The 16,426-nt window shown below is 38.7% G+C and overlaps 1 protein-coding gene across 8 annotated transcripts; it reads right to left on the reverse strand.

The window, feature by feature from the left end:
• Positions 1 to 1,032: 1,032 nt before the first annotated feature.
• Positions 1,033 to 7,904, reverse strand: LOC107830484 (transcription factor bHLH80). 8 transcript variants are annotated; one of them, XR_001658158.2, is made up of 6 exons: positions 7,273 to 7,893; positions 6,272 to 6,412; positions 6,083 to 6,148; positions 3,535 to 3,645; positions 2,994 to 3,112; positions 1,033 to 2,344 (listed from the first exon to the last, which is right to left on the reverse strand). XR_001658158.2 is itself a non-coding variant. In XM_016658050.2 (5 exons), exons 1-5 carry the CDS (start codon positions 7,690 to 7,692, stop codon positions 3,062 to 3,064), a joined length of 789 nt encoding a protein of 262 aa, XP_016513536.1. In that variant the 5' UTR covers positions 7,693 to 7,891; the 3' UTR covers positions 2,707 to 3,061. The 8 variants fall into 8 exon arrangements, 3 of the variants coding, with proteins under 3 accessions (XP_016513536.1, XP_016513537.1, XP_075100864.1); XR_012705364.1 differs by lacking the exon at positions 1,033 to 2,344 and adding an exon at positions 2,351 to 2,657 and having other exon boundaries at positions 3,535 to 3,603; positions 6,272 to 6,435; positions 7,273 to 7,901; XR_001658159.2 differs by lacking the exon at positions 1,033 to 2,344 and adding an exon at positions 2,351 to 2,657 and having other exon boundaries at positions 3,535 to 3,603; positions 7,273 to 7,885.
• Between the last annotated feature and the right edge of the window lie 8,522 nt (positions 7,905 to 16,426).

Genomic DNA, 16,426 nt, shown 5'->3' on the forward strand with positions numbered 1-16,426 from the left:
TCCTACCATTTGCCATACTTACAGGGAGGCGACATGGTTGCCGATGGATTAGCTAAATATGGTTCCACGTTGGATAATGGTAGCAGACTACGCCTTTTTGATACCGCACCAACTTTTGTTTTTAAGCAAGTTATGGCTGACCAAGTAGGAGTGGAGCGGCAGAGACTAGTTAGCAATAGTTTTTTGGTTTCAACCCATCCTCCCCTTAATGTAACTCAAATCCCCATCAGTCCCCCTTGATTTTCATGTTTAAAAAATTATAAAAATCCACTACATCGTTCTTGTCGATAACCTTTCCTGGATCCTCCATCTCCATGCATGCAGATAGGAGCAATTCCGTCTCCTTCTTCCTATTCTCAGCCCTCATCTTCCTTAGTTCTTCATCTAGGGCGACAATAGTTGAAAGGATAATCGTCTTCTCGTCCAAATTAGTAAATAGTAATGCAAATTTTTACATCCAAGCCTAGCATTATTTATAGGTGAATGAAGTGAGGTATGATTAGAGTATTACCTAGTTATATAGATCATTTGTGATCTTTGCTATTCTTTTAAAGCTACTTTATAATTATTTTTTTCTTGATATGTTACAATTGCTCCGATTTTTTAAATCGACTAAAAAGGAATTGGGACGTCAAGACATTGGTAAAGAATCAACTCACAGTCCTTTTGCGGTGTGAATACAATTTTAAAAGGAAAGTTAATAGTGCAAATACCAATTTAGCTTCTATAAAAGTCGCAACAAATTTAAGACATAGAAATTTTAAAAATTCAAATATGAAAATCGAATTTTTACTAATTATAACCACCACCTCACAACAACTTTATACTACGTCGTCTTGATATGGCCCGAAATTGACATATATTAAAGATTTTCCTACATAAACAGTGATAACTTAGTGTAATTATTTGTTGATAAAAGTAATATGAATGATATACGCTTCGCCTATCAACTAATGAACTATCAGTGCACTGTGCACCCATTTGTTGGCTATTGATATTATTCTGGATTGAGAATTGCATTTCTTGAGTGTCTATCAAAAATAGCTTCTCTGCCTCTACAAGGGATAAAATCTGCGTACACATTACCCTCCCCACCTCATATTGTGGGAATATACTAGGTATATTGTCGCCGTTTGATATTATTCTGCATCTTAACACACTTGGATTTCATGTTTACATACCAATTTTCAAATTACAATGAAACAAAAACCTCTCAATTCAGAATTAGAAAAATACACCATGTCTCTTTTTGTAGAGCTTGTGCGCGCGCACACACCCATAATGTGTGTGTTGGTGGTCAAGATGTTGCACTAGGACTAGAAGTTATTGCAAAGCTCACCTACTTTACAAAAGCAAACACTTATGGCAGATCAAGATGCAGCGGAGAATGAAGCATGCATAAGGGACGAGGTCAAACGGTCTCAACAGGTGGGGGTTGATCCAAAAGTTGGAGGCAGTGAACTTCATTATAGATGCACACATTTTTTGAACTTTTCACATATAGGTATAGAACTTCCAAGGTGAAAGCAGTGTGGCCGTGCACCGTGCACTGGCTAAGATCCAACCGTGTACACAGAAGCACATTTTACGAAGTCATAATAACATTAGTTGTCTCTAATTCTCACTTCAACAACAGCTTTCAACCAGTATGCGTCAATATAGCTCACCTATAAGGAAGATAAAAGTGTAGAATGCAGAACTGGCTACATATTCGATTCTTTTCATCAAGATGTACCCACAAGTTAAGCCTTTGTTCTTGAAAAAGCTTCCAAGCACACAATCAATGTAGTTTCGCATGATACTCGTTGATACAAAATCTAAAGAATGAAGCATGCAAATGAACCAAAAAGAATCGTAATCCAAGAGCGAGAGCAGAACGTATAATTAAATATAAGCTGTGTCAGCATTTCATCTTCATAAACCAGATAATGATATTTAGCCTAAAATCACTTTGAGTTAAACTTATATGCACAGACGGTGTAACAAAATTTTTACACTACCAAGTCAGTATTACTGGAAGTAATAGGTCATTTACCATATTTTGTAGGCTACCAATTTACAAATGCTGTGTAATGTCACTTGTACTTGGCTTAAATGACTTGATAGTGTAAATAATTTACGCCATCAATGCATACAAGTAATACTGTATCACTTTTCCTTAAAAGGTCGTGCATCACCACTGGTTTCTCGATGCTAGTTACACACTACATATTCTGAATTAAAACTAGCAAGAGCATCTAAAATCAATTTTGTAATACTTTTATTCTGTTTTTTTAAACAGGAAAAGAAGGTTACTCACCGGGACAAGGAGTGAATATAGCTGGCAATTGGTCCCTGCAATACACTGTTTGTAATATACGTACTATGAGCATCTATATGTTGATGTTATCTTCTCTCCACAGCACAGAAGGATAATATACATATTACAACATCATAATTTCTTCAGCTATTCCCAAGAAAACTTTATGTATGCAGAGCTGCTGTTTCCAGCAGATATCCCTTAACCTACTAACTTACGTTTACATGTGCAACTCATATTAGAAAGATTGCTCCCTTATTCAAATACTCTCATCAGCAGACCTGCAATGAGCTTCTTTCCTACCTACACAGGCCAGTTGCTTCAAAAACATATGCTCGTACATGGACAAATGATTTACCTATAAAGTCAAATTTGATATTTACAAGAAAGTTATGATGTGCCATGTCTCACATTTACAACAATATTTATTGATTTGAGTTTGCTTTCAACAGGACAGGTCTACCTATTCTGACTACATCTTCAGAAAGGAGAAGTCTTTCAGCTGAGGAAATTTGATATTAAGCAAATTGACACTACCTTATACAACATGATACAACTACACCAAAAAACAGAGTACGACCTAGATTTAATACTAAAAGAAAAGCTGATTTTGGATTCTGCAGTAGCCAAGCTCTTGTGAATTGCCATTAATATCTACATATGAAGAAGAATAGGATGTTGAGGATAAAATTACCATGTCCAAAGCGCATGCATCTGAGCAGACTATTGCCTATATACTCTAGTGGAACTCTCTTCTTCAAATTATTGATCCTTCTCTGAACACGTGCATTTCTTCTGATGCTCCGTAAGCTCCTGCAGCATTAGATTTTGTAAAATGAAACCCTTCCTTGGGTCTAATTGTGACAATCCAGTGCTTGCTCTTTTAACTACGCACTTCATTAAGTCAGTAACTACCATTAATGATTAATCAAATTATGTGACATAAATATATTAAAAGATCTCACAGATTAATAACTAAATGTATTTAATCAGAAACTGGAAGTAATTTCTTGTTGCAGAAATATGAAACAAGACCGGTCAAGAAATCGCATGCGGCTGGCAATTCACTCACTTTCTATGTGCAGCAGCGAGGAGCCAACTGATCATTGTTGGTCTGAGGTTATCAGACACTTAATTTCTTTTTGTCCAAGTTACTTTTCTTATTGTCTAACTCACTACCTTTTATCTGTGTGAGTTTCGGGATATTCAATCACATGAGTGAATTCATGACTTACCTGAATCTGTTTCTGCAGAAACTTGACATATTCAACTGCTTCTTCCAACATGTCGGCAGTGTTGGTTTGCTGTGGATAGCAAAAGTCAGTGCCAATCATGAATTGCATGAGCTACAATAAGAACAGCATAGTCAACTAGAAGTAAAACAGTCAATCTATTTCCAGTTAGATGCGCCCCCCCCCCCCCCCCAAAAAAATCTGCTGAAAAATATATCTTTTATATTTAAACCTTAGATTTACTTGTTCATTCTTAATGTCACATTATTGTAAAATAGCTTTTTCACTGTGGGGGAAAGGGGGAGTGGGAGATTATTTTCATGTCCACTTCTTTGTTTATGTACCTTCTTCAACTATTGATCCTCGTGAACCACAAAAACATGACATTTTGTCCAGCCCAAAAATGAGCAAGACATTGTTTCTTAGTGAAGTCAAAACACCAAGGATATAGACATGAAATAAGAAATATGGATAAATCAGGGCATCAGCCACATATTGAGGTCTAAGAGAAGCTCAAGGGTGGAACGGGCTTGGTAAATGATATGGCACCGAAAAGGTGAAATAGAGATATGTGAGAGAGAGAGAGAGAGAGAGAGAGAGAGAGAGAGAGAGAGAGAGAGAGAGAGAGAGAGAGAGAGAGAGAGAGCAAAAGGTAGAAAGAGAGAAGACTAAGGGAGACAGAGATAATAAAGAGGAGATTCTACACTCAAACTCCAAGATATTTTGAGAAGCCAAATCTAAGCTATCGTATTCTCCAATCAAATGTCTGTCAATGGAAGGAGATTTTAAAGTACTTCTCAAACTATTAAGATATTTTCATATGCATTCAGCTGAAGAAACATTTTGGTGTGCAATCTTTAACAGACGGGACAATGGGAGTACTTTGCCCATCCTATAAGATAAAAACTCATTTTTTTAATAAAGGCAAAGACTCATTTATACACCTAGAAACAGTACCATATCTGGATTATTTAACTCAGACTTAAATTAAAGATCATGGAATCAAGACGTAGTTGGTAATATTAGCGGTCATTGCTAAGGTTAAGCATTTGATCTATTGGTTAGATTTTTGAAAGTTTGGGAATGCATCATTTACTTATATTGTGCTTTCATTTTTAACCCACATAATAACTGATGATTGACCAAAATACTATCTTGGAAAAGACACTTTAACCGTACTTCCTGGCACTCCCAACATGTTCATCCTAGCAAAATAAAATATCTCGCATATCAAACAACTGCGAGTAATCTTCTAAAATATCTAACCAAATCAATCAATCAATTATGCCTCAATCCTGAATCTGCGTCTAACACAATCCAGGAACAAATTCGGGTCCCAACCAATATTAGGATCATCCACCTTGAACTTTACATGTAAGATCATATATAGTCCTCGTAAGATCTCTTAGGCTGTATGGTTCTACAAAAGCTTAAGGCTTTGACTATCAAAAGGATGTCTATTGTGCTTACCCTGGCTTCCTAGCAGAAAAAGCCTCATATATTTTTACTGATAAGTTCCCAACTAAAGAATGCCACCTGCGCAGTGATATTTATGTCATACTACTATCTACCCTAAGTCGATCTTCATCACATGGAGAATAATCTTCATCTAATGGGCACGCTGTTTGGGAGAAGTGTCATTTGTGAGGAATTTAATATTGCAAAATATTTGAGGTGGTCGACAATTGCTGTTTGAAAAACAACCAAATCGTCCATGTAACGCTAGTACATGTTATTAGGACGTCACTGAGAAGTTGTTCAAAATGCTTCGACTGTTGAAAAAATCTCTAGAATATGGGCAAGATCTGGCCTTTACTTCCACTAGCAACAAGAGGGTTGAGTTTTGACAAATCAATATTAGAGCTCCGTTTACTCCCCCTATGCAGGGGAAAAACTCAGGGTTTGATGTTAATTGGCTATTGTGAGTTCATCATGGAAGGCTTGGCATAAGCAGATGAAACATATCCAACAAGTAGAAATGAAATTTGTCGTACTGCTTACAATTTCTAAAGATTAGGACCGACTCTAATGATTGTTGGTCTTTGCCTCTTTGGTGAATAGGCAAGAGCTTATCTCTGGTGAGTGTTACATTGACCATAATCAACCCAGTAGAAAATGGTAAACCATTTAGCAGGGATTCATTGGTATTTCTTTAGAAAGCATTTGCCTTTTAACTATGGCTATAACTTGGACAATTAGTTATTAGATTTGTGTAAAATCATCTTTAAGATTGAATAATGTTTTATAGAATCAGTTGCAAGTCTGGAATCAATTGCCACAAGATACATTTTTTATTCTTCGTAACTACTTTTCTCCATTCATTTGATGGACTCACCCATTAGGATTGTTGATGTCATAAATAAATTGATTATCACTTCGAGATTAAAGGTGATTGTCTTGTTCATCATTTTTCCTGTTGAGGGAGACATGATAAAAGGGTGAAAATAACAAGCGCCAAATCCCTATAATTAGCACAAATCAAAGCCCTCATGAAATTGCTATTATGCAGCACTTTAAAAGATGTACAAGGAGCTCCCACAAAATAATTTACCTTGTCCATACTTGGCACCAGTTCCTGAAGCTTCCTTATTCTGTCACTTATGCGCGTTCGACGAACCTTGCACAAGAGAAGTACAAGCATAACCTTTTTAGATTAATGATTGGTTGATTTAAATTGCCTGTAAACCCAGGTAATCACAAGTAAAAAGAGAGAAAGGGGAAGAAAAGGAATATGATTTACTCGCTCAGCAATGCTGCGAGGATGGGTAGCACAACCACGCTTTGCTCGAACCTTACAAGGCACCAAATCATCCATGAGCTTCTCCATTTCAGCATCCAGTGATCCACCAGAACCACGTAACTGTCCACTTGGCTCTCCCTTCTACACCTCCCAAACACAAACAGCTGTAAGTACGTAAATATTAATAGAAAGAATAGTGCTTCAGGAGACACCAAAAAAGAAAAGTCACACATTAGACAGAATTGCTTCAAAGTTTATGCACAAACAGTTTTCAACGACTATTGGTTGTTAGAGTTATTAACTAATAATTTGTTATTACTAATTTTAAGGAACCAATTCAATTATCCTCGTATACTGATCTTTCGCCATTGCTTATATTTGGACAACAACAAGAAGACTTAAAGTTCAATCCATACAGAAATAATACTCCCTCTGTCGCAATTTATGTGGCAGTGGCACACCATCCCGCCGCCTTTCTATATTTAGAAACAATTTAACTTTAGAATATCCATATTACCTTAATGAGATGATTTACAACCACGTACAAATGTCTAAGGCTTGTTTTAGACCACAAGTTTCAAAGTCATTCTTGATTTCTTCTTAAACTCTGTATCCAAAGTCAAATGGTGCCACATATATTGGGACAAAGGGAGTAACAAGAAAAGAAACATATAGAAGAAGACAAATATATGTTACTTCCACAAGGAAAATATGCTTTCAACAATCTCATTCGCGTAGCCATAAAACACAATACAAAGGTAGACAAACATTTTTTAAGGGAAAGTCAAGTCATGTACTACTTCTCAAATGAGATGAATATTCAAGACCATGTTAGTTTACAAACATTAACAAAGTAATCTCAATACTTTTTTTTTTGAGAAGTAATCTCAATACTTTTGAAGGTTGAAATATCCACATGCTCGCCTCAAGAAAAATATCAACCCGAATTTAGGGATAACAAAAGTTTTAACATCAGATGAGCTGGTAAAGTTTATACTAACCAAGTGGGCTGATAATTTTCGGGGCGAACTTTCGGAATCATCTTCTCTGGGCCGCTTAATTGGCTGAGAAATATAGTTCAAACTGGAGGGAATTCCATAGCTTGAGAAGTAACCATCTGAGTTAATATGTGAAAGAAACTCCGCCGGAGAACTCTGCTGCCGGAGAAAATTACTACTACCGCCGGATTCAAACAGACCCGGATCGCCAGTGAACCTAGTTTCCGGTTTAACAAGCTCCGGAAGCTGCTGCTGAGTAGTTGATGGGTGGGGTGGTGGTTTATTGGGTGAGTGTAAAATGGGAGAAGAAGGGTTAAGAACCACTTCGTTTTCAGTGTCGGATTCGAGAAGTGCTTCTAACCATGTCGCCGGAGCTGAACGGTACCGGGATAATCCACTGCCTCCGCCACTTCCACGTTGCATCGCTGAACTTTTTCCGGCTATTTCTACGACAATTGGTTCTTCTCTTTTTCTTTTCTTTTCAGGTGAATTTTTTGTTGTTCTTTTCTTTTGAGAATTTTTGTTTCACTGAGCTAAAAAAGAAGATAGAGCGGTAATACGCTTAAATACTTTCTACATACCATCGTTATACTCGTATATTTTATCTCTTAGTATACGGTAGTAGTATAGCGTAGGGTACAGAAATGGTATGAAAAATGCTCTCCGTCCAAACAAGAACTATATTATTGTTTGGGAAGTCAATAATTTTCTTGATTGCTATTCAACTACTTTTTATTCAAAAAATAGCATGATTAAAATGAACTTTTTTATTTATTTTTCAAATATTTATGCAACTTTTGAGAATATTTAAGTAATTATATCATTCTTTTTAGGAACATAGAAATTAAACTTAACCTCACACTACATAATCTTTGGTAAATATAATGTGTTTGAAAATTTTTATTTTGTGAAATTTAAAATTATTCTAATGGCTACATTGATATCTGGTTTTAAAAAGAGAAAATATTGAATTTATTAGAAGTTGATATGAAATAGTAAATAAAATGGTGACAGTGCTTATGATTTTCTCAAAACATTTGCTTAAAAAAAGGAACTGGATCATTCATAATATTTTTATATAACTTCAATTGCTTTATCTTCTTCTCAGGTGTCATCCAATAGTATCAAATTTTTAATTGCATTTCACTGTCACAACTATAGAAACAACATGTATTACAACTTATATAATGTTTTAAGGTCGTCAAAGAGGTGGAGAAGAAAATGTCAAAATCAAAAGGAACATAAGAAGCTGAAAAGCAGTCCTTCATTTAACTTCTAGGTTAATAACTTAATTAACTTCGGCGAAAAGAGAATTACATGCTAAAAGTAGGAACCACAGTATTCCATTTGTATAAGTTAAAAACTTAATTAATGATCTCTCTGGTTATAAAAATGAGCAATTTGATATTAAAGACCTCTTAAACTCCACCAGATAATCGGGACCAAATTTCTTTTATTTTTCATTGTTATTGTTTTTGATATTTTTCTTTTAAGTGGACGTGAAGTTTGATACACAAGTCATTTTCAAGAAGGATAGTTTCAAATACATTAGATTCATAATACAAGGTAACGGGGAGATTGATGAGGATGTTATTCATCGTATTGAAACGGGGTGGATGAAATAGAAGCTCACATCCAGTGTCTTGTGCGATAGAAATGTGCCACCTAGACTTAGGGTAAGTTATACAGAATGGTTATTAGGCCGACTGTATTATATGGAGTCGAGTGTTGGCCAGTCAAGAAACCTCATGTTCAGAAGATGAGAGTAGCAGAAATGAGGATGTTAAGATGGATGTATGCACATACCAGGAAAGACAAGATCATGAATGAAGTTATTAGGGACAAGGTGGGCGTGGCTCCTGTGGAAGACAAGTTGCGGGAATCGAGGTTGAGATGGTTCGGACATGTGAAGAGGAGAGGCTCTGATGCCCGGATCAGGAGGTGTGAGGAGTTGACCGTGGCGGGTTAGAGAAGATGATAGAGGGAGGCCTAAGAAGTATTAAGGAGAGATGATTAGGCAGGATATGACACAACTTCAGCTTACCGAGGACGTGACCCTCGACAGAAAAGTGTGACGGTTTAGAATTAAGGTTGTGGGTTGACATGAAGTAGTATTAGCACTAGTCTTGTATTCTCGTATTCCTTAACCTTGATTATTAAATCTTTTGCCATCGCTTTCGTTGTTTTTACCTTATTGTTGCTATTAATTGGTTATTATTTACTTTCATTGTTCTTTAACTTTAGCCTTATTCTTTACTAGCATTTGCATGTACGAAATTTTAAATGCATAAGTTTGTAGACGTAACAAAGGCGGCCAAACATCATCTGAGGCCTAAAGCAAAGCCTTAATAAGAGGCCTTAATATATATATAATTTAATGAATATTATTTTTTTTAAAATTAGATAAGTGATGATGTGGAATTAAAAAAAATGAACATCGTTTTTTAAAAATTTAGACAAGTGAGGATGTGGAATTAAAAAAATGAGAATTTAGTTTTATAAAGTACAGAAAATTAAATGAATTTAACGTTGATTGCATCACAACTGAAATGGGAGAAGCCAGAAAATATACTTCCTCCGTCCCAACTTAAGTGACTCCTTTTGTTTTAGTAAGTCCCTTTCTATATCTGGTAACAATTCAACTTTAGATTTTTCTTTTTTACCATTAATGAGATGATTTCTAGCCCATAAATTTCTATGATTTATTTAAGATTACAAGTTTCAAAAGCCTTCCTTTATTTCATAAACTCCATGTCTAGTCAAAACACTTTCATATAAATTGGGACGGAGAGAGTATAATTTATGTAAGAAAAATAAATAATAAGTTAGATTATTAGATATAGTTATTTGACCAACTAATGAATAGAGAAATATAATTAAGTAAAAAAATAAATTAAGATTGACAGAAAACTATTTTAGTTATATTAATTAGAGGAAGAAATCGAGTTATTAAAAATTAATATGACAATAAAAAAATAAATTTATCAATAATAAGAGATAATCATATAAATAATATATTACTATATATAGAGAAATAGTAATTTTGGGGCCCTTAAATTTTTGGAGCCTTCACTTGCTTTAGGGTTGGGCCGTCCCTGTGTACACATTATCCTTCCCCGACCCATTTTGTGAAATTTCACTGGGTATGTTACTGCTTTATAAAATCTTTTTCCTTTTTTTTTTTTTCTCTTCTGGTGATTGTACAATCAGTTCCTTCAAGTTAGGTAAAACGAATTCAATTAGCACTATACCAAGCACGACCGTAGTTTAATGTATATACGCATACAGGTTTGTTTACAAAAATACGCGTATGATTTGACAATTTGCGGCGGTGAAACGTCATCTGAGGTCTACGCCTTGCAACCAACAAAGCCGAAACGCAACGATGCGCGTGAAACTACGGCCAACCAAACAGGGTGCCTTTGCGGGTTGCGGGTTTGCTATTTAACCTTACCTTCTAAGCTATGAAATTTAAACTTAGAAAGAAAAGCTCTTTTACCAAGCTAAGATCAAAACTTTTAAATGCACTTTTAGATTTAAAATTGTTTACCGGAAAAATCAGATAACGTTAGATTTTGTGTGTGGTTCTAAGGATATGCGATACAATTCGATATAAATCGTGTAGAGAAATAGAGATACGTATATTCTTGACTATGAGAATGCAAATAGTGGGCAATAAGAATAAATGAGATAAAGTAAAGCAAACACAAAGGGATATCTTTCAATCTGAGAAGTGATTTGTTTTTTTGTCTCTGCCCTTTAGCTTACAAGGATTCCCCTTTTATAGAAGAGGGTTATTACAAAAAAAATAATAAAATAAAACATATAGTGGAAGGTCCATGATGACTTGTCTCTTCCTTGATTTTCGCCAAGATTCTCTCTCTTGGTGCGGTCGCAACGGCTCTTGTCTGTGAGCTCGATACTGGCTCGAGCTCGTTACTGGGTTGGGCCTTTCGGTCTTGGCTCGAGTCCGACCTTCGAGATGGGCGTCGCGCATTTCTGACCTCGAAGCAGTACCTTGCAAATCGATTCGGCCTTCGGGCTCGAGGCTCGTTAGTACCGACTTCGGAGTTCACTCCCAAAAATCTAATTCCGACTTTTTAACACTCGAACTCGATCGAACGTAGGAAGGCCAAAATCTATTTCGACCGTATACAGATAGTCCCCTCGTTTCTCACGAAGGATGCGGTGAGAATCGACGTGATTTTGGTAGTTCTATCGGGTCATAAGCCGACGTTTTCACAGGGATCGATTATGACGTATGTGATAGCTGTCCTATCGATTCAGCCTTTCAAGGTATTTAATGCTTGTCAGATGGCGGTCGGCCACCTATGATATTGAATCGTCACGATGCGAGCCTATAAATAGCTCTTCCATCTATCATTTACTTCTTTCACGTGTTCACTCCCCCAAATTTTCTAATTTTTTCTTCCTTTTCTTGTTGCTACCAGAGTTTTGGTACCGTCAATTTTTCACTTTTCTTTGTCTTTCTTCCTCCCATATGAATGGCAAGACTTCGAAAACTGTGCCTCAGAAGGAGAAAGCTTCTTCTTCACAGCCGTCAGGTGATAGGGCGCCAGTGGAGCCGTCCACCTATGACTATATCCCCGGCCCGTGTTCTCTAAAGATCGATTTTAAGGTTGAGAATCCTTCATCTGTCCCGGGTCGATGCGAGCGCGTGTCGATGTATATGTGCTCTATAATGGAGGGTCATCTCGAGGCCGTTAGAAAAGACTGTAACTAGGGTTCCGAGGTTGTGTTGCAAATTCCATCCCCCGAAGAGAGTGTCGTCACCCATGTGGAGGGGTTTTTAAGTGTTTACACTTATCCCTTACATTGAGTCCGGTCGAACCCGGTGATCATCGATTTTTGCAAGAGATATCAGGTCACCCTTGGTCAGATTTATCCCTCTGTGTGGCGTATAGTAATCCTACTTCGCTTCTTCTCCACCAAAGTCGGGGGGCTGGATTTTACCTTGAATCACCTCATTCGGTTGTATCGGCCTCAAATCTTTCGAGGATTAATCAGACTTCATCGTCAGGCATTGAAGGCTTTGATGTCGAGCATCGACGAAGACAAGGATCAGGGTTGGATGGGACGTTACATCCGGGTGAGGACCCGTGACCTTATTCCAGAAGAGAAGATGTCGTTCCCCGAGGAATGGAATTTTGATCGTAAGTTGTTTTCATAAATATGTTTTTTTTATGTTTCTTCCCAATATACAGCTGCCCCTTGGATGCCACAAGCGGTGCCCGACCTCGAGGATTGGGTTTGGAAGTTATCCTCGACTTTCTCTTATGCCGAACGCGCTTGGCGTTATTTGGCTAAAGGCAGATGGGAAGCCAAGAACCATGGTAAGGTTTTACTTCTCGTTTCCTTTGAAGCGCTCTTTGTGCTCCATTCGTTACTGATTTCCTTTCATGTAGGCATAACCAAGGATGCCGTTTTGAGGCCTTCGAGCGGTGAAGAAGGAACCAAATCCCCAGACCCGAAACCGGGGAAAGACAAGAAGAGCAAAGCTGCCTCTCGATCAGAGGGCCCCAAGCCCGAAACTCAAAGGGTGAGGAGGAAAGCAATTGCCCTTTCGATTGACTCGGTCCAACGACTGAGAGAAGAAGAAGAAGATGAAGAAGAAGAAGAGGAAGAAGGAGGTGCCTCGGCCTTGGTGTCTCGATCTGCCAGAGCTATCGAGGTCACCGAAGCTCCTGAACCGATGGTAGCTGTACCGGTCGGGGTTCATTCCGGGATCCCGAGTCTTGATCGGAATGCCCCGAGTGATTCACTTGGGACTATGACAGTGGGTCATTCGCCTTCTCTTCTCACCTTTTCTGAGGAGACGTTAAAGGAAGCTCGAGAATTGAAGACCCCCGATATGGGCGGAGGCTCTAGTGCAGGGGATCCCTTTCGGGATTGCTTTACCGGAGTCGGTGATGCTTCCGATATCGGGGACGTTTCTCTTTTATTAGAAGAGGCCCAACGTTTCATTACTCGGGTAATGATTTTACTATACTTGGTTTCTTTGTTCTTTTTCCTAATTTGACTCGTGTTCTTTCCCTACTGTGCAGGCCATTAGTAGATTTCGGGTCGACCTTGGCCAGTGTGAGGTCGAGCTTCAGAAGGTCTCGGGGGAGAGAGACGTCTTGCAGCTTCTTTGTAGCCAAAATGACGAGGCTATAAAGGACCTTCAAGCGGATTTGGCTAAGGCTCACGAAGAAGAGGCCGAACTTGACAAACAGGTGAGCCTCGTTCTATTAAAGTATGGGTTTGACTCGACTGTGGAAGTTAACCCTTCGTTGTCTCAGCTGCAGCAAAAGGTTGAAATGGTCTCTTTAATCATCGAGTGAATGATTCGAACTCGAAGTAATGTAGCCCATGGGCGTGATGGTCGAGAGAGTGATTGCTTGAACTCGAAATAAAAGTAGCCCGTAGGCTTTAGTCGTCGAGTGAATGATTCGAACTCGAGGTAATGTAGCCCGTGGGCGTGACGGTCGAGTGAGTGATTGCTCGAACTCGAAATAAAAGTAGCCCATAGGCTTTAGTCATCGAGTGAATGATTCGAACTCGAGGTAATGTAGCCCGTGGGCGTGATGGTCGAGTGAGTGATTGCTCGAACTAGAAATAAAAGTAGCTTGTAGGCTTTAGTCGTCGAGTGAATGATTCGAACTTGAGGTAATATAGCCCGTGGGCATGATGGTTGAGTGAGTGATTGCTCGAACTCGAAATAAAAGTAGCCCGTAGGCTTTAGTCGTCGAGTGAATGATTCGAATTCGAGGTAATGTAGCCCGTGGGCGTGATGGTCAAGTGAGTGATTGCTCGAACTCGAAATAAAAGTAGCCTGTAGGCTTTAGTCGTCGAGTGAATGATTCGAACTCGAGGTAAAAAGTAGCCCGTAGGCTTAGCAGTCAAAGTTAATGATTCGATCTCGATGCAATTTAGCCCGTAGGCATAATTGGTCGAATTTAACTTGATTCTGTTTGCATAATAAATCTCAAAATAGAGGAATTTTCCTTGGATATAAGATGCCGATAAAGAAGAGAACTTTCTTCGCACGTTATTACACGCCTGGGTTCGGGCCAATCTACATGAGCATGGTTCGTTTCGACCATTTGGCTCTTACAATTTTTCCTATTGGAACCCTGTTGTGAAATAACTCTCTTGTATCAGAACTCGATGTGTTTGAGGGCCTAATGCCCCTTCAGTATTTGAGTTCGATTGTAAAGAGGCCTCAGATATTGTTGTAAATGCAGCACGATCAATGGTTGCCTCATTAAAAACCTTGCCGAAAAACTCATTTGGTATAAAACCGGTCTAAGAGAAAAAGAGTGCAACGCGTGCTTTCAAGCGAAAGATCCATCTTAGCCCTTGTTCGGACTTCTGCAGGGGTCAGTTTTGAAATATAAATGAATATGGAAAGGTCGTACCTTAGCAGTAATACCATTTTAGATATGATACATTCCAGCTGCTTGATAGCTGTTTGCCGTTTATAATGCTGAGCCTGTATGATTTCTTTTCAATGTTCTCGAGCACTGATATGGTCCTTCCCAATTCGGTCCTAGTTTTCCTTCATTCGGATTTCGGGTATTGATGGTAACTTTTCTTAATACTAAGTCCCCGGGCTTGAAATGACGGAGCTTTGTCCTTCGATTATAATATCTTTTGATTCGCTGCTTTTGGGCAGCCAATTGGGCGAGATCAGTTTCTCGTCTTTCATCCGATAGTTCGAGACAGGTATTCATAGCCTCGTTATTTGATTCTTCCATCGCGAATCGAAATCTGGCAGTGGGTTCACCAACTTCGACTGGTATTAATGCTTCGGACCCATATACTAAGGAGAATGGGGTCGCCCCCGTACTGGATTTTGATGTCGTCCGATATGCCCAAAGGACTTCGGGCAGGATTTCTCCCCATTTTCCTTTAGCGTCGTTCAACCTCTTCTTTAAGTTTTGAATGACAGTTTTGTTCGTTGATTCGGCATGTCCATTCCCACTGGGGTGGTATGGCGTCGATAGTATCCTTCTTATTTTGTGGTCTTCGAGGAATCTTGTTACTTTGCTGCCAACGAATTATTTTCCATTGTCACACACTATTTCGACAGGTATCCCAAATCGGCATATGATATGATCCCAAATAAAGTCTATAACTTCTTTCTCTCTTATTTTCTTGAATGTCTGCGCTTCAACCCATTTAGAAAAATAGTCAGTCATAAACAAAATGAATTTGGCTTTACCTGGGGTCGATGGCAGAGGGCCGACGATATCCATTCTCCATTTCATGAACGGACATGGGGATAGGACTGAGTGGAGTTTCTCTCCGGGTTTATGGATCATTGGTGCAAACCTTTGACATTTGTCGCATTTACGAACAAATTCCTTCGCATCTTTGCCCATATCGATCCAATAATACCCTGCTCTGATTATTTTTCGAACTAATGTATCGGCTCCAGAGTAATTCCCGCAAGTACCCTCATGCACTTCCCGTAGGATGTAATCGGTATCTCCCGGACCCAAGCATACTGCCAACGGTCCATCGAATATTCTTTGGTACAGTGTTCCGTCCAAAGCCAATGTGAATCGAGCAGCTTTAGTCCGTAGGGTTCTAGAATCTTTAGGGTCCAATGGGAGTTTTCCGCTCTTTAAGTATTCAATATACTTGTTTCTCCAATCCTAGGTTAATCTTGTAGAATTTATCTCGGCGTGACCTTCTTCGATTACCGATCTTGAAAGTTAAACAACATTCCCCGAGCCCAAGTCATCTACCTCGACCGACGACCCCAAATTCGCAAGCGCATCGGCCTCATTATTCTGTTCTCGTGGAACATGCCGTAAAGTCCATTGTTTGAAATGGTGCAAAGCGACAAGCAGTTTATCTAAATACCTTTGCATTCTACCTTCTCGAACTTCGAAGGTTTTGTTTACTTGACTCACCACCAGCAAAGAGTCGCAATTGGCTTTAATGACTTCTGCTCCGAAGTTTCTAGCTAGCTCGAGACCTGCAATCATGGCTTCATACTCGGCCTTGTTGTTACTCAACCTGATTGTTTTAATAGATTGCCTAATAGTGTTACCCGTGGGTGGTTTCAAAACTATGCCCAGCCCGCACCCTTTCACGTTTGAAGCCTCGTCCGTAAAAAAGGATCCATACCCCCAATGATGTACCT

Source organism: Nicotiana tabacum, chromosome 22, assembly GCF_000715075.1.
Source record: "Nicotiana tabacum cultivar K326 chromosome 22, ASM71507v2, whole genome shotgun sequence".
In the NCBI taxonomy this organism is placed as follows: domain Eukaryota; kingdom Viridiplantae; phylum Streptophyta; class Magnoliopsida; order Solanales; family Solanaceae; genus Nicotiana; species Nicotiana tabacum.

Bases quoted from the DNA above. Each gene is read 5' to 3' on its own strand.
- LOC107830484 (XM_016658050.2), bottom strand. From the start codon at position 7,692: ATGCAACGTGGAAGTGGCGGAGGCAGTGGATTATCCCGGTACCGTTCA. The intron at 6,149-6,271 runs GTAAATCATATT...CTCTTGTGCAAG, and splicing joins CTCGCAGCATTGCTGAGCGA to GTTCGTCGAACGCGCATAAG. The intron at 3,646-6,082 runs GTAAATTATTTT...TTCTTATTGTAG, and splicing joins TGGTGCCAAGTATGGACAAG to CTCATGCAATTCATGATTGG.